Raw genomic sequence first — 21249 nt, 5'->3', positions numbered from 1 at the left:
AGATAGAGATAGAGATAGATGATAGATAGATAGATGGTAGATAGATAGATAGATAGATAGATGATAGATAGATAAATGATAGAGACAGATAGAGACAGACAGATAGATAGATAGATAGATAGATAGATAGATAGATGATAGATAGAGATAGATGATAGGTAGATAGATAGATAGATGATAGATAGAGATAGATGATAGGTAGATGACAGATAGATAGATGATAGATAGAGATAAATAGATGATAGATAGATAGATGATAGATATAGATAGGTATAGATAGAAATAGATGATAGATGATAGATAAATAGATATAGATGATAGATAGATAGATATAGATGATAGATAGATAGATGATAGATGATAGATGATAGAGATAGATGATAGATAAATAGAAGATATAGATGATAGACAGAGATGAGATAGATGCAGAGAGAGAGAGAGAGAGGTTTAAATCTTGGGCTAATCATCCCGAAGCATGGGGGGGTGGGGTAACATTTCTACTGGAAGTTAAGACTCATGAATATAAATACTTGGAAAGCATCGTCCGGTCTAACCTAATTTTAAACCCACAGTTCGGAGAACAGCACGCGATTGTGCCAGTGCGTTTTCACAGCATCGGACTTACCGCTGCTCCTCCACACTCATCTTACTCTTCCCCAGGCACTGCTTCACCTGGCTGTTAATGACCTGCCAAGAGTCACAGTCATCTGGTCACGTATGCGGGCAATGATACTGCGTCCAAACAGCCTGCCCCCTCCAGAATCGGGCATCACACTCTACTTCCTGCTCTGTGTAATGCAGAGAGCGATACATACATGATAGAAACAGAGTTATAATCTATGAAGCAGGAAATTGTTAGCAGGCACTTCGTAAGGGTGACCTGAAAGCTGTTCGAGGTGCTAGTCCATTATATTTCCCGTAACCAAATCAGAGCATTAAAAGTAATGGTTATGTGCAGAAGGGTTAGTAAATTCTGACAGACACATTCAACTGTTTAGAAAGATTGTTTAATACATTAGCTTACACCTCTCTAATGTTGAGCTAATAGCAGCATAGCCAGCTATTCCTGGCATTACAGAAAGTTATCATTTAGAAAGCTAATGCATGTATTCTAATTTGATTTTTGACATAGTACAAGAAGGCACTAGAGAAAAATGGTTCTATTGAAAAGCATTGATTCACAAAAACTTACATTTATTTTCTTCTTTAAAATAATATTTGTTCTTTCTAATTTTATAGTTTCAGTCTGTAGAAAAAAATGATTATAAGAGAAAGATACCTGGTTAATCATATAATAATATAAATTAATATAATAAATATAAAATAATATAATAAAATAGTTACCCCATTTATGGGACAAAATGTGTTATACTGTTATTCCGATTTCAAAAATACGAATTGCACACCACTTAACACGGATGAGTGAAAAAGCATGACTCGGGGTATGAAGTAAGATGGACAGAGCCTGGCCCCTGGGTAATAAGCTAGAAGAGGTGGGGATGGGTGCTGGAAAAGACTAGAGAACTTTAGGGACATTTCAGAATAGAAGATCCCCTCACTTTTCAGAACTAATAATAGAGTTTGTTAAGGTGACTGGATACAATATAAAAATACAAATATCAACAAGTCACACATACATCAGCAATAACGGTTTATAAATTGTAATGTAACATTTGTTAAAGTTTTCATACACAATAGTAACAGATGCCATAAAGTCACAAAAATAAACAACAAACGATATTTAAAAGCAATGCATAAAATTAAATTAACATAAAGTGATCCTTGATGGGAATGTTAACATTATAAAGCTGTCGCTTGGTCCCAAATCCTATATAATAACAGCCTAATAGGCTAAGTGTCCAGTCGTCCGGTTGTCCGTTCAACCAACCAAAGTGTAATATGCTAATGATATGCGAAGGCCACTCACCTGCTCCCTATGATGTGCACTGACCACCAGACACACTGACCAGTCGACCAGTCTTTATGATGTTCACTCACTGACCACCAGGAGGCAGACGCTCCGACCGATAGGTTAGCTTGCTGCTGGGGTCCGGCCGATTGGGACTGAGTGAGACAGGCTGCACACGCCCTGGAGCCCTCCCGCGGTCCCTCCCCAGCTGGCCAACCTCCCGCGTCCTTCCCCTGCCCTGATCATGCACCGGTGGGGTCCCTCGGCCTGGCCTGTGCCCTCTTGCAATCCGGGACCCTTCGGGGGATGTCAGAGAGCCAGTTTCGGCCCCATCCCGCAGGCCAGGGCGAGGGACCCCACTGGTGCACGAATTCGTGCCCTGGGCCTCTAGTGAATCTATAAATTCATTGGAAACCCAATCAAGATGCCAAGAGTACTATTATTGAGACTTAAAAAATGTAGTTAACACTATGAATTAAAATATCCAACATCATTGTGAGCAAATAATGATGAGCAGGGGCTGTAAAGACTTGTTCTTCCAGATATCCGGCTCGAAAAGGATTGGCAATTACATCAGCGAGGCTGCACAGTATGTAATTAAGACCCTGGGCTGCGTTTAAATCCTCACACGACTGCCCGCTCCCTGTGCCCCGAATCAAGTTACATAGCGTATCTGCGCCTTGGTTTCCTTGCCGGGAAAAGGAGGTGAATAGCAGCAGCTGTCCCTTACTATCTCTACGGGCCGCTGAAAATTCAGTGAAATGCATTTTTAAATGTTCGCAGCAGTATCTGGTGCATTGTTCATCGCTGATACGTTTAGTTATTTTTCATTGGGTTGGAGACAGTGTACTTCATATGCAGAACCAGAAATCAATGACTTAATAGGACAATACATGCAATTTTATTTATCTGCCATTATTTGAATTAAGGAGCCAAGTATAAGGAATAAAAAAAAAACACAATATAAGTTCATGATATGGATTCATTATGGGGCATCTTCTATTTCATTGATTCAACCCATTGAAAGAGATGTTAATTATGAAAGAAGAGTTTATATGATTTGGGCATCACGTTTATAACATGTAAAGCTATCACTCTTTATTATTTTCAGTTTAAAAATTCAACAATAAATTAGTGTCTGTTCTCAGGACATTATGTAGTTTTTTTTAAGAAAAGAGAGAAGATTCTAAAGGAAAACACAGAAGGAGATCTGAACATAATGATTTTAAGAGAGAAAGAGAGAGAAATCAAAGCAAGTTTGGACCACTACCACCTTCCCATATACTTTATATTCTGCTTAAAAGGAAGAAAAAGTGGTGCTGGCAAAATATATGTAACCATATAACCACAATAAGAAAGAATAATCCCATCCTATCTAATAAAAGAGTAATATGCAAATTGACCATCACTCCAATACACAAGATGGCCGCCCCATGTGCTCAAAGATGGCTAGCAGGGGAGGGCAGTTGGGGGCGACCAGGCCTGCAGGGGAGAGCAGTTGGGGGCAATCAGGTCAGCAGGGGAGGGCAGTTAGGGGGACCCAGGCCTGTAGGGGAGGGCAGTTGGGGGCAACCAGGCCTGCAGGGGAGGGCAGTAGGGGGCGACCAGGCCTTCAGGGGAGGGCAGTTAGGGGGAACCAGACCGGCAGGGGAGGGCAGTTGGGGGTGACCAGGCCGGCAGGGGAGCAGTTAGGCATTGATCAGGCTGGCAGGGGAGTGATTAGGGGGTGATCAGGCTGGCAGGCAGAAGCGGTTAGGGCAATCAGGCAGGCAGGCAGGCAGGCAGGCAGGCAGGCGAGCGGTTGGGAGCCAGCAGTCCTGGATTGTGAGAGGGATGTCCTAGATTGGAGAGGGTGCAGGCTGGGCTGAGGGACACACACACCCCGCCCCTCGCGTGCACAAATTTCGTGTACCGGGCCTCTAGTGTCAATTATAAACTCCGTAACTAGAGGTTAAATGGAGTCAGATTCTGCCCAAATAAAAGTGAGGAGATAACATAGGCACCACAGCATTTTAAAACACACTATCATGTACAATATATCGTTCATCAACAGAATTGATACAGTCACTGAAAAAGCTGCTTTTAACTCAGCAGACCCTCCAATGGCCGCCACTCAGCCCTCTCTGCCAGCAGAACCGCACCACCAACTCAGAGTCTACCTCTGAGGCCAACATGGCGCAGCAATTACAGGGGCTGGAGACCCCAAAGGGTTACGCCTGAACCCAACTTCGTCACCTCCGCACGGTTTCCCAGCGGGCGGGCCACCTAAGTGCTCCGAGCCGCGCTTACACTGCTGAGTGCATACGCGACACTAAATGACGACCGTTAATTCCATAACGAGCATTTTCTATACAAAATGCTAAATTTTTCAGCGGACCTGAAAGAGATTTGGCCCTTAACCGAACTCTACAGAATTTTCTATCACCTTCATTTTGTTTTGTTTGTTTAGATCTCTTAATTATTCTAAGCATTTCTTCATCATTGGCCACAAATGTCTGTATGTATAAAACCTTAAGCGACCAGAACGACCAGAATGACCGGAACGATCGGAATAACCCGTCCCTGCGGGGGACGGGACAGCTGGCCAACCTCCCGCAGCCCCTCCTCCCGGCCGGCCCCACCTCCAATCGGCACCCCCACCACAATCAGGGGCAGGGCCAGCTGGCCAACCTCCCGCAGCCCCTCCCCCCAGCCAGCCTGGCCCCGATGGGCCCCAATCGGAGAAGGGCCGGCCAGACCCCACCTGTGCACAAATTCGTGCACCAGGCCTCCAGTTTTACCAAATTTTGTGTAATTGTTTATCCCGTTGCGAATGAGACCCCTTCACGTCTGCTCTGGTCGGCGAGAGGAAGAACAAGGCCCACGTGGAAGTCGGCCAGCCGCGTACCTCGATGCTCTTGACCCTGCTCTCCGTGATCTGTAAAACCCCCGTGTGGACCAGAGTGGCTTTTATTTCTCCCTCCAGAGCGCGGATCTCGTCCAGCTTCTGGAGGACTTGGCATCTCTTCCTCTCCACCTGGTCGATGAGCGTGAGCTGCTCCTCCTCCTCCTCCCTTTCCTGCTTCTCAGAAGACTCTGGAGATATTTTTTAAAGGCAAAGCATTACTGTGTTTAACAGCATGGCCCTTAGTGATGATATTATGCATTATTAACAACATCATGTCTTACATCGCTAATACGTTATAGCTATAAAATGTAATGTAGCCCGAACTCCAAGCACGCCAACAAAAATTATGGGGTTGAGGAATAGGGGTGCTGCTCCCTTAACCCCTTCATGTGCCAATAACGGTTTCCTGAGTGGGTAATGTGAGCAGCTAAGACCGCGTGGGGAAAACACAGTGTGTCTCAGCCAGAGGAGTGTGACTACACTGAGACGCGACAGACAGACAGGAGTTAAACGAGCGAAAGAGGGGCGGGACCTGGCACTTTCACTAAAAAGGTTACCCCGTGGGGCAGGCTGAGCACCAGGGCATAACATCGAGAGATGATGCTGGGAAAGGGGGGACAGACAGACAGACAGCAGGTGAAGCATTGCCCTGGGGTGACAGACAGACAGACAGGAGTTAAACGAGCGAAAGAGGGGCGGGACCTGGCACTTTCACTAAAAAGGTTACCCCGTGGGGCGGGCTGAGCACCAGGGCATAACATCGAGAGATGATGCTGGGAAAGGGGGGACAGACAGACAGATAGCAGGTGAAGCATTGCCCTGGGGTGACAGACAGACAGACAGCAGGTGAAGCATTGCCCTGGGGGGACAGACAGACAGACAGCAGGTGAAGCATTGCCCTGGGGGGACAGACAGACAGACAGACAGCAGGTGAAGCATTGCCCTGGGAGGACAGACAGACAGACAGACAGCAGGTGAAGCATTGCCCTGGGGGGACAGACAGACAGACAGACAGCAGGTGAAGCATTGCTCTGGGAGGACAGACAGACAGACAGCAGGTGAAGCATTGCTCGGGGGGGACAGACAGACAGCAGGTGAAGCATTGCCCTGGGGGGACAGACAGACAGACAGCAGGTGAAGCATTGCCCTGGGGGGACAGACAGACAGACAGCAGGTGAAGCATTGCCCTGGGGGGACAGACAGACAGACAGCAGGTGAAGCATTGCCCTGGGGGGACAGACAGACAGACAGCAGGTGAAGCATTGCCCTGGGGGGACAGACAGACAGACAACAGGTGAAGCATTGCCCTGGGAGGACAGACAGACAGACAGACAGCAGGTGAAGCATTGCCCTGGGGGGACAGACAGACAGACAGACAGCAGGTGAAGCATTGCTCTGGGGGGGACAGACAGACAGACAGACAGCAGGTGAAGCATTGCCCTGGGGGGGACAGACAGACAGACAGACAGCAGGTGAAGCATTGCCCTGGGGGGGACAGACAGACAGACAGACAGCAGGTGAAGCATTGCCCTGGGGGGACAGACAGACAGACAGCAGGTGAAGCATTGCTCTGGGGGGACAGACAGACAGACAGCAGGTGAAGCATTGCCCTGGGAGGGTCGAGGAGCAGGAAGACCAGGGACCCTGGCTGGAGCCTCAGGGCGAGTCTGCTCGGAGCTCAGTGCAGGTCAGGTCTGCGAGGACAACCTTCCCGGCCCAGGAAAGCGTGGTCCCGTGTGAGTCACGAGTAGCGTGTTACACACGTGGAGGGAAAGGGCGTGGACAGAATCGGGGTAAACAGTGAAGGTTAATGAGCAAGACCCCTCATGGGGCTGCATGTGATGACCTAATCATGCTAAACTGTGCGTCTAATCTTATGGGAGATTTCAATATGTATGTAAGGCGTCAATATTTGTGAAACGTAATCCATCTGCCACGAACTGTGTGGTTTTCCTCACAAGAAACAAGGACACAGGAAGATGAATGGGGGTGATCCCGCTGCCCCAGACTCTGCCTCCCGTGGGCCGGTCACCACGTTCCCTCCTCAACCACCTGACGGGAAGCACTCCTGCTCCCGACTCACCAACTGAGACTCACAGCGGAGGCTCCTGAGGCCGAAATAACCAAGCTCGGAACCTGGGTGGCCACGGCCATGTCGCTGGCCATGCTGCCAGGCCACATCACCGGGCCACGGCCTGGCCACATCATTGGGCCACAGCCTGGCCACATCACCGGGCCACATCGCTGGGCCATGGCCTGGCCACTTCGCCAGCCACGCTGCCAGGCCACGTTGCCAGGTCATACTGCTGGCCACACTGCCACCATGGAGGCGCCCTGCGAGCGGGTCCCTGGCAATGAGCAGAGATGGAAATGTGTGTGGAAGGCAGAGGGCGTCGCCAGCGTGGACATCCTTAGAAACTCCTCACAGTCTAGAAAGCTGGCTTCTTTGAGCCGGGACTAAGATTGAGAAGGTTCTGGAAACCAGAATGGACTGTCTTCATTGCTGCGACCCTGACCACCACGGGAGACCACAGCCCCTTCCAGGTCATCCCCACGTGGCGGCTCTGAACAACAGCTCCCGGGCGCGCTCGCATCCATCATGTGTTATGGCCCCGCTGCAGGGCAGGCACCTTCAGTCCTCCAGCCGCCCTCCTGGGGCCGGATTCCCGAGTCTGTGTCACTGGTCCGGTTCCTCAGGATCTGCTCCCAGTGTCTTGGTCAAACCTGACCTGACTCTCTGCACAGGGTCCCCACTGAGGCCCCTGGAAACCACACAGACCTTAGGGAATAGTTTTCCCTGTTTCTGGGGACATGAGCCAACCGGCCTGCCCAGAGCCACCGGAGCTGGGAGAGCGCCCGCACCCTGACGGAGGCTCTCAGGTCACCCACGGCCCGTGTCTAAAGGATCTCAGCTAAACACTTCCAACACGCCCTGGCTGCGCGTCGCCCTATGAGCCAGGGGGTCACAGTTCAATTCCCGGTCAGGGCACATGCCTGGGTTGCAGGCTCAAACCTGAGCAGGGGGTGTGCAGGAGGCAGCCGATCAATGATTCTCTCTCCTCATTGATGTTTCTAGTTCTCTCTGGCATCAATAAAATATTTTTTAAAAGACACTTCAATAAAATTAAACTCACTGTGTTTCTAAAGAACTTGATGGGAAAATTAGTAAAATGTGATCACTTCTCTGAAAAGAAAATACTCTTTGACATAACGAACGGCGGGAGGCCCTGGGCAGCGGACCAGGTCGGAGGGTCCGCACCCGGAGGTCGGGGGGACGTGCCGGGAAGGAGGACATCGGGGACTTGCCTGCCTGCTCCTGAGCGCATCGCAGCCGCTGCCGCTCCTCCTCCAGCTCGCTCCTGAGCCTGCGGCGATGACAACACAGCGCGGTTAGAGCCCCTCCCTGCCCTCCTCTTCCTATTTCAGGTCTTTTTTAAAATTGAGAAATAAACACTAATCTTCTCTGTTTGCAACAAAAAGGGGCATTCGAAGATGTCTATCGAGTGAGGGCGTGCGTCAGTCCCGCTGAAGACACCAAAGGGGTGTTGTGCCGAGACTGCGGGGCCCGCTGCGTGAGGAGCTGCTGAGAGGAGAATAAATTATCTACCACAATGATTATCGATATGATTTTACACCTTGAACTCCTAAAAACAAGGAGGCAAAACCTCGCATTTTAGATTCTGGGCAAACGGCACATCAAGAGCCACGGAGCGTCTCCCTGAGGCGGGAAGACTGCATACGGCTCACCCACACAAACAGCCGACACATTCCGCTGTTTCAACTAGAAATAAAATGCAAGAGGTTTTTTTTAAATCCTATGTCATAAAAGGCTAATATGCAAATCGACCGAACGGCGAATGACCGGTCGCTATGATGCGCGCTGACCACCAGGAGGCAAACACTCAACACAGGAGCTGCCCCCTGGTGGTCAGTGCACTCCCACAGGGGGAGCGCCGCTCAGCCAGAAGCTGGGCTCACGGCTGGTGAGACTCCCGCCTCCACGGCAGCGCTAAGCCGTCAGTCAGGCATCCCCCAAGGGCTCCTGGACTGTGAGCGGGTGCAGGCTGGGCTGAGGGACCCCTCCCCGAGTGCATGAATTTCGTGCACCGGGCCTCTAGTGTCTAAATAAAAACCTTTGTAACCTCTTTGCAAACGGACTACCTTATTTCTTCTGGATTCGGAGGGAGAAGAAATGCACTCCGGTGAATGCTGCATATCCTGAGGGAGACGCCGTGATGGGCCACCACCCCCACCACAGCCGGCTTGATACTCCACGTCGGCGACTTTCACACGATGCGCTCATTTCCTCGGAGCCCTGACCCTCAGAAGCTGCGGCTGAGTGGGTTGATAATAAAGCAACAGCCTTTCCAACACATACATCCAGAGTGTTTGGTTTCTATAGGTTTTGAACGCGGTGGTTTTAAACCTTACTGACGTCTCCACCCCTCTGCGCTTCCTCCTTCAGGGACTGGCGTTACGTGTGCACTGGCTGTCCTTGGCCTTCGTCCATTTCAATCACGTGTCCTCTTTCTGTCTATCTCGTTTTCCTTCTCTGGTTTTCCTGCTTTCCTCCAACGCTGCTGACTACACGTCACTCACGCTTCCTCCTGGGGCGGCCGTAATTCGGTCTGGACCCGTCACTCTGACGCTGAGCCTCCCCCCTCCTTTGTCAAACTCCGTGTCTGCTCTGTTCCTTGTTGTGGAAGTCTGTGCTGAGGTGTAAGTCTCTGGCCCATGTTGTGTCCATATCCTGAACTGCTCCTCTGAGGGTGCCTGGCCTGGTGTGGGTGTGGGGTTCCTGGTGTGGGTGCTGGGTGCCCGGTGTGCGTGCCTGGTGTGGGTGTGGGGTTCCTGGTGTGAGTGCTGGGTGCCCGGTGTGGGTGCCTGGCCTGGTGTGGGTGTGGGGTTCCTGGTGTGGGTGCTGAGTGCCTGGTGTGGGTGCTGGGAGCCCAGTGTGGGTGCCTGGTGTGGGTGCTGAGTGCCCGGTGTGCGTGCCTGGCCTGGTGTGGGTGCTGGGTGCCTGGTGTGGGTGCCCGGTGTGGGTGCTGGGTGCCCATTGTGGGTGCTGGGAGCCCAGTGTGGGTGCCCGGTGTGGGTGCTGGGTGCCCATTGTGGGTGCTGGGAGCCCGGTGTGGGTGCTGGGTGCCCGGTGTGGGTGCCTGGTGTGGGTGCTGGGTGCCCAGTGTGGGTGCCTGGTGTGGGTGCTGGGTGCCCGGTGTGGGTGCTGGGTGCCCGGTGTGGGTGCCTGGTGTGGGTGCTGGGTGCCTGGTGTGGGTGCTGGGTGCCTGGTGTGGGTGCTGGGTGCCCAGTGTGGGTGCCTGGTGTGGGTGCTGGGTGCCCGGTGTGGGTGCTGGGTGCCCGGTGTGGGTGCCTGGTGTGGGTGCTGGGTGCCCAGTGTGGGTGCCTGGTGTGGGTGCTGGGTGCCCGGTGTGGGTGCTGGGAGCGTGGTGTGGGTGCTGGGAGCCTGGTGTGGGTGCTGGGAGCCTGGTGTGGGTGCTGGGTGCCCAGTGTGGGTGCTGGGTGCCTGGTGTGGGTACTGGGTGCCCGGTGTGGGTGCTGGGTGCCTGGTGTGGGTACTGGGTGCCCGGTGTGGGTGCTGGGTGCTCGGTGTGGGTGCTGGGTGCCCAGTGTGGGTGCGGGGCAGCTGCTGGCTGTCCATGGTGGGGCTCATTAGCTGCCTGGCCCGGTTCTCAGGGTGGCAGACTGCAGACAAGCCCCTGTCCAGCTCTGCATTCTGTGGGCAGGGCTCGTGGTTTGGGGGAGGGTGTGCATTCCTAACTCAAGAGCACCTGAGCGCTCAGAGGAGCAGAGTCCCGCGATGTTGTTTGGGGCTTTTTCTTTTGTCTTAATCTTCAGCTCGATACCCTCTTTTATGAAAAAATATCTATTTTTATTGATTCAGAAAGGAAGGGAGGGGGGAGGGAAACAGCAGTGCTGAGAGAGAATCATTCATCAGCTGCCTCCTGCACGCCCCCTACTGGTGATTGAGCCTGCAACCCAGGCCTGTGCCCTGACCGGGAATCAAACTGTGAATTCCAGGTTCAAAGGTCAACACTCAACCACTGAGCCACGCCAGCCGGGCGGGTAACATCTTTTTGGAGGAAGGAAGGTCGGCAGCTGAAGGCGTGGGGTGCCCTTCGGTTTTCTTCGGTGATGGGGCCCTGGCTCCCCCTTCCCTGCGGCTTTCTCTTCCCTGCAGTTTCAAAGGGTGCGGATCGCCTCCCTTAACCTCTATCCCTGTCATTCCGGAATCGTCTCTCTCCCACACTCACCTCTGCGTCCTTCCCTTCTATGCGGGTGCTCGGGGAGGTCCCCAGACACCCCGCCCCCCCGCGCCTCCTCACTGGGCACATCCCCTCCCCTGGGCCCTGGTTTGGAGCCTGAGGCTCAGGGCTCACGCTCCTCCCCCCACACCGCCTTGCTGAGCAGAGAGGGCAGCGTGAGCTTGTGGCCTGGGCGCTGGGTTTGTTTCCAGGGATTTTGAGTTTTCAAAAGGCTGCCGTCCCTTGTGGCTGAAGTTGAGTTTCTGTCTTTGTTTCTTGTTTTGTTTGCTTGAGGCTATCCCGGGAGTGTCACATTTGCCTATTTTTTAATCGTTTACAAGTCATTTCCTCCAGAAAGACTAGTGCCCAAGAGGTTAAGGGGATGTTTTAGGTTAAAGGCACAATCAGGGCGTCCACCAAGGGTGAGCTGCCTCTCACCCATCAAGTGCAGTCCTCGGGGATCCCCAGAGAAGATGTGAGAACCGCAGCGACCCCCGTCCCAGAGCAAGTCCAGGCCTTGAAGGTCCTGGGCACACGGGGCGGCTTGTGAAGAGGCGGGCACAGGCATGTGGGGACAGGCCGCGTCTCACCCGGGGATGCAGGAAGGACGTAACATACACCTGTCATGTGCTGTAAACACTGTAAACATACAGTGAGAGTAACATACACCTGTCATGTGCTGTAGACACTGTAAAACGGTGAGAGTAACATACACCTGTCATGTGCTGTAAACACTGTAAAACGGTGAGAGTAACATACACCTGTCATGTGCTGTAGACACTGTAAAACGGTGAGAGTAACATACACCTGTCATGTGCTGTAAACACTGTAAAACGGTGAGAGTAACATACACCTGTCATGTGCTGTAGACAATGTAAAACGGCGAGAGTAACATACACCTGTCATGTGCTGTAGACACTGTAAAACGGTGAGAGTAACATACACCTGTCATGTGCTGTAAACACTGTAAAACGGTGAGAGTAACATACACCTGTCATGTGCTGTAAACACTGTAAAACGGTGAGAGTAACATACACCTGTCATGTGCTGTAAACACTGTAAAACGGTGAGAGTAACATACACCTGTCATGTGCTGTAGACAATGTAAAATGGCGAAAGTAACATACACCTGTCATGTGCTGTAGACACTGTAAAACGGTGAGAGTGACATACACCTGTCATGTGCTGTAGACACTGTAAAACGGTGAGAGTAACATACACCTGTCATGTGCTGTAGACACTGTAAAACGGTGAGAGTGACATACACCTGTCATGTGCTGTAGACACTGTAAAACGGTGAGAGTAACATACACCTGTCATGTGCTGTAGACACTGTAAAACGGTGAGAGTGACATACACCTGTCATGTGCTGTAGACACTGTAAAACGGTGAGAGTAACATACACCTGTCATGTGCTGTAGACACTGTAAAACGGTGAGAGTAACATACACCTGTCATGTGCTGTAGACACTGTAAAACGGTGAGAGTAACATACACCTGTCATGTGCTGTAGACAATGTAAAACGGTGAGAGTAACATACACCTGTCATGTGCTGTAAACACTGTAAACAGTGAGAGTAACATACACCTGTCATGTGCTGTAGACACTGTAAAACGGTGAGAGTAACATACACCTGTCATGTGCTGTAGACACTGTAAAACGGTGAGAGTAACATACACCTGTCATGTGCTGTAGACACTGTAAAACGGTGAGAGTAACATACACCTGTCATGTGCTGTAAACACTGTAAAACGGTGAGAGTAACATACACCTGTCATGTGCTGTAGACAATGTAAAATGGCGAGAGTAACATACACCTGTCATGTGCTGTAAACACTGTAAAATGGTGAGAGTAACATACACCTGTCATGTGCTGTAAACACTGTAAAACGGTGAGAGTAACATACACCTGTCATGTGCTGTAGACAATGTAAAACGGTGAGAGTAACATACACCTGTCATGTGCTGTAGACAATGTAAAATGGCGAGAGTAACATACACCTGTCATGTGCTGTAGACACTGTAAACGGTGAGAGTAACATACACCTGTCATGTGCTGTAGACACTGTAAACGGTGAGAGTAACATACACCTGTCATGTGCTGTAGACACTGTAAAACGGTGAGAGTAACATACACCTGTCATGTGCTGTAGACACTGTAAAACGGTGAGAGTAACATACACCTGTCATGTGCTGTAGACACTGTAAAACGGTGAGAGAACATGCACCTGTCATGAGCTGTAGACACTGTAAAACGGTGAGAGTAACATACACCTGTCATGTGCTGTAGACAATGTAAAACGGTGAGAGTAACATACACCTGTCATTTGCTGTAGACACTGTAAAATGGTGAGAGTAACATACACCTGTCATGTGCTGTAGACAATGTAAAATGGTGAGAGTAACATGCACCTGTCATGTGCTGTAAACACTGTAAAACGGTGAGAGTAACGTGTGTGTGTCATGTGTGCAAACACTGTAAACCAGTGAGAGTAACATACGTGTGTCACATGTGTAATCAGTGTAAACAGTGAGCATAACATATGCACGTCATGAGTGTAAACAGTGTAAACTGTGAGTAGCATATGTTTCACATGTGTAAACAGTGAGAGTAGCATATGTGTGTCACATGTGTAATCAGTGTAAACAGTGAGTGTAACATGCACATGTCATGTGTGTGAACAGTGTAAACTGTGAGTAGCATGCGTGTCACATGTGTAAACACTGTAAACGATGAGGGTAACATACGTGTGTTGTGTGTGCAAACACTGTAAAACGGTGAGAGCCCCTGCAGATGAGGGAGGGGTGGCCTCACCTGTCGTTGTGCTCCAGGGCCGCGTTGGTGGCCGCCACGAGCGCCCTCAGCTCCTCCTGGGCCCGGGTGACATCCGCCGTCTTCACCGAGCTCCTCGCCAGCCCATGGGCCTCTTCCAGCAGAGTCTACATGGGACACACGGGGGAGGGGTGTCCCTTCTCCGGCTGGTCCAGTGCAACCAGGCTGTCCCGAGCCCAGACACCAATTCAAGGGAAAATCGGCCCGGCCGGCGGGGCTCAGTGGCTGAGTGTCGACCTATGAGCCAGGAGGTCAGGGTTCGATTCCCAGTCAGGGCACAGGCCCGGGTTGCGGGCTCGGTCCCCAGTGAGGGGCGTGCAGGAGGCAGCCGATCCATGATTCTCTCTCATCATGGATGTTTCTCTCTCTCCCTCTCCCTTCCTCTCTGACATCCATTTTAAAAAAAATATCTAAATTCAAGTGGAACTCGTACGTGGGGAGGCCTGGGGATGTGGGGAAACACCGCAGGAGGGACAGCTGGTCCCGTGAAGATCTGGAACACGTGTCTCACCAGTTCAGGTTTTGGTTTACGAGGAAATGTTTGAAATGGTGGGGCTTACTGCTGGCTTGCGTGGGAAGGACATGCTGGTCAGATGCCTCCAGCAGGCCCAGCCCCAGCGCCAGCAGCGTCAGGGGCCTCCCTCCCCTGCCCCCGCAGTGACACGCTTTCTGGCAGTCACCGTGACGGCCGCGGCACCTCCCAGCGGGGGAGCCGTCGGGTCCACGTGGCAGAGGCTCCGCCTCAGGCCCGGGCAGCAGAGGCACCTGGGGCCCTTCCTGCCACCCTATTCGTGGAGCCGAGGCTTGGTCCGAAGCAGGGCCGGCGGAGAGCGTCAGGACCCCAGCCCTCCATCCCAGCCCCGTGCCCGTCCGTGAATCAGGCTGTAGAGAGCGCCTGGGAAGGCACATGGGCATTTCTTTCAATTGTCAGCTGAAGCCAGGGTGGTGGGCAAAGCCAGAAGGCAGAAGTGTTGTCAGCTGGACCTTCATTTCAGCCCAGTGCCCGGGGGTGGGTTTTATGATGTAAATCCAGCCAAGCACCAGGAACGAATAGGAAAGCTTCCCGGTATTTGGGGTATAAAATACACACGCTGCGTCGGCTCTGGGTCCCTGTCTCTCCATCAGAAGAGGGCAGCGGTCCACCCGGCCCCAGCTTTTCCCTTCTATCTCTGTGTCTTGTCTCTCTTTCATTTTTCTGAATCCCCAGCCCCCCTACTCAGGAACTGGACCCGCTCTCTAGCCGCGCTGGACGTGGAAAAGAGAGAAATATTCACACAGGTGGTCCCAGAAGCATGGCCGCTGCCCCGGCCCAGCTGGAGAGCAGACATGGTGCCCAGGGAGAGAGGATGGCTGTGCGCCCCACCCATCCCGGCCCCTCGCCATGAGCAGAAGGTGAAAAGTGAATTCTTTACCCATAATGCCCTTCAGCTAGTCCAAGGTGTAGCTATTCCAAATTATGGAGGCACAGCTCTAGCTGGTTTGGCTCCGTGGACAGACCATCAGCCTGAGGACTGAAGGGTCCCGGGTTCTATTGCGGTCAAGGGCACATGCCCGGGCTGCTGGCTTGATCTCCAGTAGAGGGCGTGCAGGAGGCAGCTAATCCATGATTCTCTCATCATTGATGCTTCTCTCTCTCCCTCGCCCTTGCTCTCTGAGATCAATTATGTATGTAATTGCTTAGATTATGTAGGCAGGAATGGGTCTTCTTGGGTTCTGTTTCCCGCTGCTGGCGAATGAGGAAGTAACAGGCTCTGCGGGGCAGCTGCGTGAGGAGGGCTACCTGGTACTGCTCCGTGGGCTGGGCGCTCAGCAGGATGGCCATGTAGAGCTCGTATTCATCCTACAAGGGGGAGGGGCGGGGAGAGAGAGACTGCGGGGACGTGCTCCGAGCTCACAGCACAATGTGGGCTTTGCAGGTACAAGTAACATGGAGGTTAAGGACGTCAGTTTGGATCATTGTGAGAAATACAAAGCATTTTAGTGTTCTACTCAACAAGGCACACGCTAAATCAGCCGTGGGCAAACTACGGCCCGCGGGCCGGATCCGGCTGTTCTATCCGGTTCTCTTGCTCTCCCCTCCGCTCCTTTACTTTGAATTTATATTAGTTCACACGAACACTCCATCCATGCTTTTGTTCCGGCCCTCCGGTCCAGTTTAAGAACCCATTGTGGCTCTCGAGTCAAAAAGTTTGCCCACCCCTGCACTAAATGCATCCGCCCTCACCGTCTGTGCAGCCTATTTGAGGGTGAGCCATCGGTCCCCTCAGGATAGGGTCACAAACTGCCTGCAGGAGTCCACGCGGGACCTCCTGCCACACGCAAGCCCCTGGGTGGGTCCGGCTGGCCAGCGGGAGGCCAGCTCTCCGGGGCGGGGGCGTGCCCTGCCGGTGTGGACACCAAGGGCTGCGGGTCGTGTCGGTACTCAGTGCCACTCAGAGGCTGGGGGCGGGACTGTGGGCACCACCCCACCTCCGCTGGGCCTCACCACCAAGGGCACACTCCCGGGGCCCAGCAGGGTCCTCTCCAAGGTCCACAAACATGACCCAGGCACCACCGAAGGGACGCAGGGGGCACATGCCCCTGTTTACGGGCACGTGGGATGGGGACGCTCCAGGGAAAGACGGGCTCCGGGCGGATTCCAGGGCCGTGAAGACGGAGGTGGCGCCCCAGGAGGAGGGCGTGTGCTGCTCACCTTCACTTCTTTCAGGACGGCGCCCCCAGGAGGAGGACGTGTGCTGCTCACCTTCACTTCTTTCAGGACGGCGCCCCAGGAGGAGGACGTGTGCTGCTCACCTTCACTTCTTTCAGGATGCCGCCGAACAGCAAGGAGCTGCTGCAGACGTCCTCGAAGGCCTGGCTCAACACCCGCAGCCTGTGCAGCTCCTGCGTGTCGCACTCGCACACCTTCCGGAGCTCCTGGGGAACGGGCGCTCAGGACCTCTGCTCCCCTCCCCTCCCCTCCCGCCCTAACCCTAACCCTAACCCTAACTCCCCTCCCCTCCCACCCCTCCCGTCCCGCCCTAACCCTAACCCTAACTCCCCTCCCCTCCCACCCCTCCCGTTCTGCCCTAACCCTAACCCTAACCCTAACTCCCCTCCCCTCCCATCCCGCTCAGCTCCCCTCCCCGACCATCCTCCCCTTCCTGACCACCCCGGGGCTGAGGAGTCAGAGCCGGAGCTTCCATCAGAGGGTGACTGACAGCTCCCACGTTCAAGGATCAGCCAGGGACACACCACGGTGCACCTGACGCCCTCCAACCCGAGCTGAGAACCTTCGGTTACCTGCTCACCTGCCTGTCAGTCACCGTCTCACCCTGCCTGTCAGTCACCCTCTCACCCTGCCTGTCAGTCACCGTCTCACCCTGCCTGTCAGTCACCGTCTCACCCTGCCTGTCAGTCACCCTCTCACCCTGCCTGTCAGTCACCCTCTCACCCTGCCTGTCAGTCACCCTCTCACCCTGCCTGTCAGTCACCCTCTCACCCTGCCTGTCAGTCACCCTCTCACCCTGCCTGTCAGTCACCATCTCACCCTGCCTGTCAGTCACCCTCTCACCCTGCCTGTCAGTCACCCTCTCACCCTGCCTGTCAGTCACCCTCTCACCCTGCCTGTCAGTCACCGTCTCACCCTGCCTGTCAGTCACCCTCTCACCCTGCCTGTCAGTCACCCTCTCACCCTGCCTGTCACCGTCTACATCCCGGCGATGTTCCCCGTATGGGCAGCTGTCACACTCTGCCTGGGGAGGTACGGAGGCGTCGGAGGGTGCGTCCCCGCCCTCAGCAGGAGCCGGGGAGCCCGGCGCCTGTGCCCAGCCCCCCCTCACCTGCTCCAACTTCTCCTCGTGGCGCAGCGCGGCCTGGGCCCCCGTGAAGTCGCTCTGCAGCAGGTCCTGCGTGGCCAGCACCGTCCTCTGGAAGTGCAGCAGCTTCCGGTACCTGTCCGCCTTGGTCAGGCCGGCCAGGTGCGAGGTGACGTGGCGGTACTGGTCCTTGCCCGGCGGCGAGAGCGCGCACTGCCGGCTGGACCGCGCGGCCTTCAGCTTCAGCACCTTCACCTCCGGCCACACGAGCTCCTCTTTCCTGCGCTGCGGGGGAGAGCCCCCCGCCCCCCCACGTGGCTGCGAGGCCACATCCTCCTCGGAGGGGTAGGGCGCCCCTGCCGGGGGGTGCAGGTAGCGGAACAGCGGCGTGCCCGGGGCCTGGCTGGGGCGCAGCGCCGTGTGGAGGGTGAAATGGGCCAGCGCGGCCTTCATCGCGGCCGCCTTCTCATCCGACGGCTCCTTCGCGCGGCGCCTCGCCGTGGGCCGGTAGGCGTTGCGCCAGTGATGTACGATCTTCTCGGGGGGCCGGTAGAGATTGTTGGGGTTCAGGTGTCCGGAGGTGTAGAGGGAGATGTCGTGGCGGTGGCCTTTCTCGAGTCTCTGCAGGAGTCCCCTGAGGTTCCACAGAGCGTCCATCCCCGTGGCCTCACGGCGTCACCACGGCAGGCCGACTGCACAGGGAAGACGGGGCGCATGCCACTCGCTCCCCGACAGTCAGGCAGCTGCCCCGCTGCCCGGGACGCGCCCCGTTCCCCAAGGAGGAGCGCGGCCGCGAGGAAAACATGAACCTGTTTGTCAGGCCAGCTCTGCCCAGAAGCAAGGGCCCTAAAGCAGGACACGGGGTTCTCCTCAGCAGGGAAGCGAGGCGCCAAGGAAGGAGGGGGTGACAGCGCCCCCCGCCGTCTGACAAGTGACCCCACACAACATCGCAGCAGCTGCAGGTCCCGGTCAGAACCGCAGCCTGGAGGGGCTGGGCTGGGCTGCGGTGGCCCCAGATGAAGGGGCGGGCCTGGGGGCGCAGAAGGCTTTGGGGGACCCTCGCTTCCAGGCTGCCCTGTTGCTGACATCGCCCAGTTCCTGCTGTTGTCGGACCGGGTCGCCCCACGCCTGCTGTTGGTGGGGGTGACTGAGCTCCTGGGGGAACCCCTTCTCCAGACTCACGGCCCCTCCACTCGGAGCCAGCAGGGCACTTCCCAAACGTCCCACGCCCCGCCGTCCAAGGAGACACACACACACACACACACACACACGCACACACACACACATCTAACCGCCTCCTCTGGTCTCCTCTGCGTGTTGTTGGTAGGTTTTCTGTGCTGGCAACTCACCCGCAGACCCACTCCCAAACGCTGGGACCCCAGAGCTGAGCTGCAGCCCCCAGGAAAGTCCTCATTTCCCACACGGGGCTCAGAGACACGGGCTTCCCAGCAACCCGTCATCAAACACCCTCCCCCCCCACCCCCCGAACAGCGAAAGCGGTCAGTGCACTCACACTCAGAATCCAAGTCCTCAGCCATCCTCCTCCCCACCGGCTCCTCCGGGCTGGGCTGGTTACCGAGGCGACGGCCAAACATTCTAAGTCCCACCCCCTCCAGGTCCTCTGCTGCCAGGCAACAGGCCACGCAGCCCCAGGGACTGTCCCCCTCGGACCCTCCCTCTCCAGGGCCTCTGCCTTCCTCCGCAGGGAGCTCTGGGTCTGCTGGCCTGCTTTAGCTTTAAAAGAACACACTCTTCGTAATGTGAGAAAACATCCAAATTCCTTGGCACTTTCTTTTTTTTAAATCTATTTTTATTGATTTCAGAGAGGAAGGGAGAGGGAGAGAGAGAAACATCAATGAGGAGAGAGAATCATGGATCGGCTGCCTCCTGCACGCCCCACCCTGGGGATGGAGCCTGCAACCTGGGCCTGTGCCCTGACCGGGAATTGAACCCTGACCTCATGGTTCAGAGGTCGACGCTCACCCGCTTTCTAACTCCCGTCCAAGCCTGGGAGCAGCCACGGGGGTGGTCTTTGCCGGGTGTCTTGTTCGCAGTGCGCAGCCCCAGCAGGTGCCATGCCGAGCGCTGACCCAGGAATTTCCCGCTGGGGAGGAGGGACCGCGGGTGGAGGACCCGCCAAGACGAGCTGGGGGGGGAGGGAGGGGGAGGCGGGGAGCGGAGTGGGTGCAGCGGAGGGAGGTAGAGGAAGGACGTCTCACGTTTGCCCGCAAAGCCCGTGCTCTTGCGTCTCCTCTCGGAGGAAGCTCAACAGGCGGGGCTCCGAGCACAGCGTGGCCACTCGTGGGAGGACTGGGACAGCCTGGGGCGCCCACGGGCCTCCTGCAGCTGAGCAGGGGAGCAGGGGGTCCCTGAGTGTCCGCCTGTGAACTGTTCTTTACTCTGCAGCAACGAATACTACACATCCCCCAGCAGAGGGCACTGGAGAGCAGCCCGCGGGGATCCGCTCAGAGCCAGGCAGCCGGCAGGTGGCTCAGGCCCAGGGAGGGCGGACTGCCCCGAGCTGTGCCAGGAGGCCAGGCGGCCAGGCGCGCCGGGGAGGCTGCGGCACCTGCATCTTCTTGCAGGTTTGAGGGCGCAGGACAGATGCTATCCGTGTCAGCGCTTACAGGCTGAGCGCCCCCCGCCCCCCACGGCTCACAGGGCTCCTGGAGGGACCGCTCGGTGCGGACAGCGTGAGGGGGCCCAGCCACAAGCAGAAAGTTGACAGGAAAATGCCCAGCTGCATCGGGGGCTAAGCCTTGGCCCGGGACGGGAAGTGCTTGGTCTCCAATCTCCTGTTAATTAACAGCTAAGATCACGTGGGGCCACCCAGGGCCTTCTGCTCCCAACTGCCTGGTAGCTGGGTGAGTCTCCCAGGCTGTGGCTACGCCCCGCTTCCCCCTGCGCAGGCAGGCAGGTGCCGGTGTGGGCGGAGGGCAGGCTCCCGGCCCGGGCGGTGCCGCCCGAGGCAGTGGGTCAGGGCCAGAGTCCAGCCTGCGCTGCCCCAGCTCTGCTCCCGGGCGGAGAACGGGTTCGGCTCATTTCCCGGGACACTGCGGAGTCTTCGTTTAGATCAGGAAGACTTTGTTCCCAACACCTGTGCTTCCCCTGAGTCGGCCCTCAAAGTGGGGTACATAGGCTGTTCAATTACCCCCCCCCACACACACACACACACTCACACTCTCACACACACACACACACACACACACACACTCACACTCAAGGTCAGAAGTCGGCCACATGGGTGTGGAGCCTGACACACCCCAGCCGCTCTCCAGCCGTGTTTGAGGCAGGAGCACGCCGACTCGGTGAGCCACGGGGGCACAGATGGGCCTGCCCCAGTCGGACGGGCACCCGCCCAGGGCCCCTGTGGGAAGCACCAGGCCCGGCTCGCCACCCAATTGCCTGTGCCGGGGTTTGGGGGGGGGTGGGGGTTCTGCTAGTTCGCCTCCCGGCTCTGGCTGGCGCTGGAAGACGTGAAAATAGTTGTGGGACCTGCTGACCACCTACAGCCAAGACCAGGGTCCCAGCCACTGAATCCCCTTCTCCTCGGGTGCCT

The 21249-nt window shown here is 55.1% G+C and overlaps 1 protein-coding gene across 1 annotated transcript; it reads right to left on the bottom strand.

Annotated features, from left to right (window-relative positions):
* Positions 1–621: 621 nt before the first annotated feature.
* Positions 622–19250, bottom strand: LOC308245985 (uncharacterized protein C6orf118; the record flags this gene model as incomplete). Its single annotated transcript, XM_080663856.1, has 8 exons — positions 19204–19250; positions 17715–18382; positions 16687–16809; positions 15674–15733; positions 13876–14000; positions 8103–8161; positions 4797–4984; positions 622–687 (listed from the first exon to the last, which is right to left on the bottom strand). The coding sequence occupies exons 2-8, from the start codon at positions 18345–18347 to the stop codon at positions 622–624; spliced, it is 1254 nt and encodes a 417-aa protein (XP_080519982.1). The 5' UTR covers positions 18348–18382; positions 19204–19250.
* Positions 19251–21249: the final 1999 nt, after the last annotated feature.

This window comes from Plecotus auritus, assembly GCF_963455305.1.
Source record: "Plecotus auritus genome assembly, chromosome: 4".
In the NCBI taxonomy this organism is placed as follows: domain Eukaryota; kingdom Metazoa; phylum Chordata; class Mammalia; order Chiroptera; family Vespertilionidae; genus Plecotus; species Plecotus auritus.
This window is presented reverse-complemented; position numbering and strand designations above follow the sequence as displayed.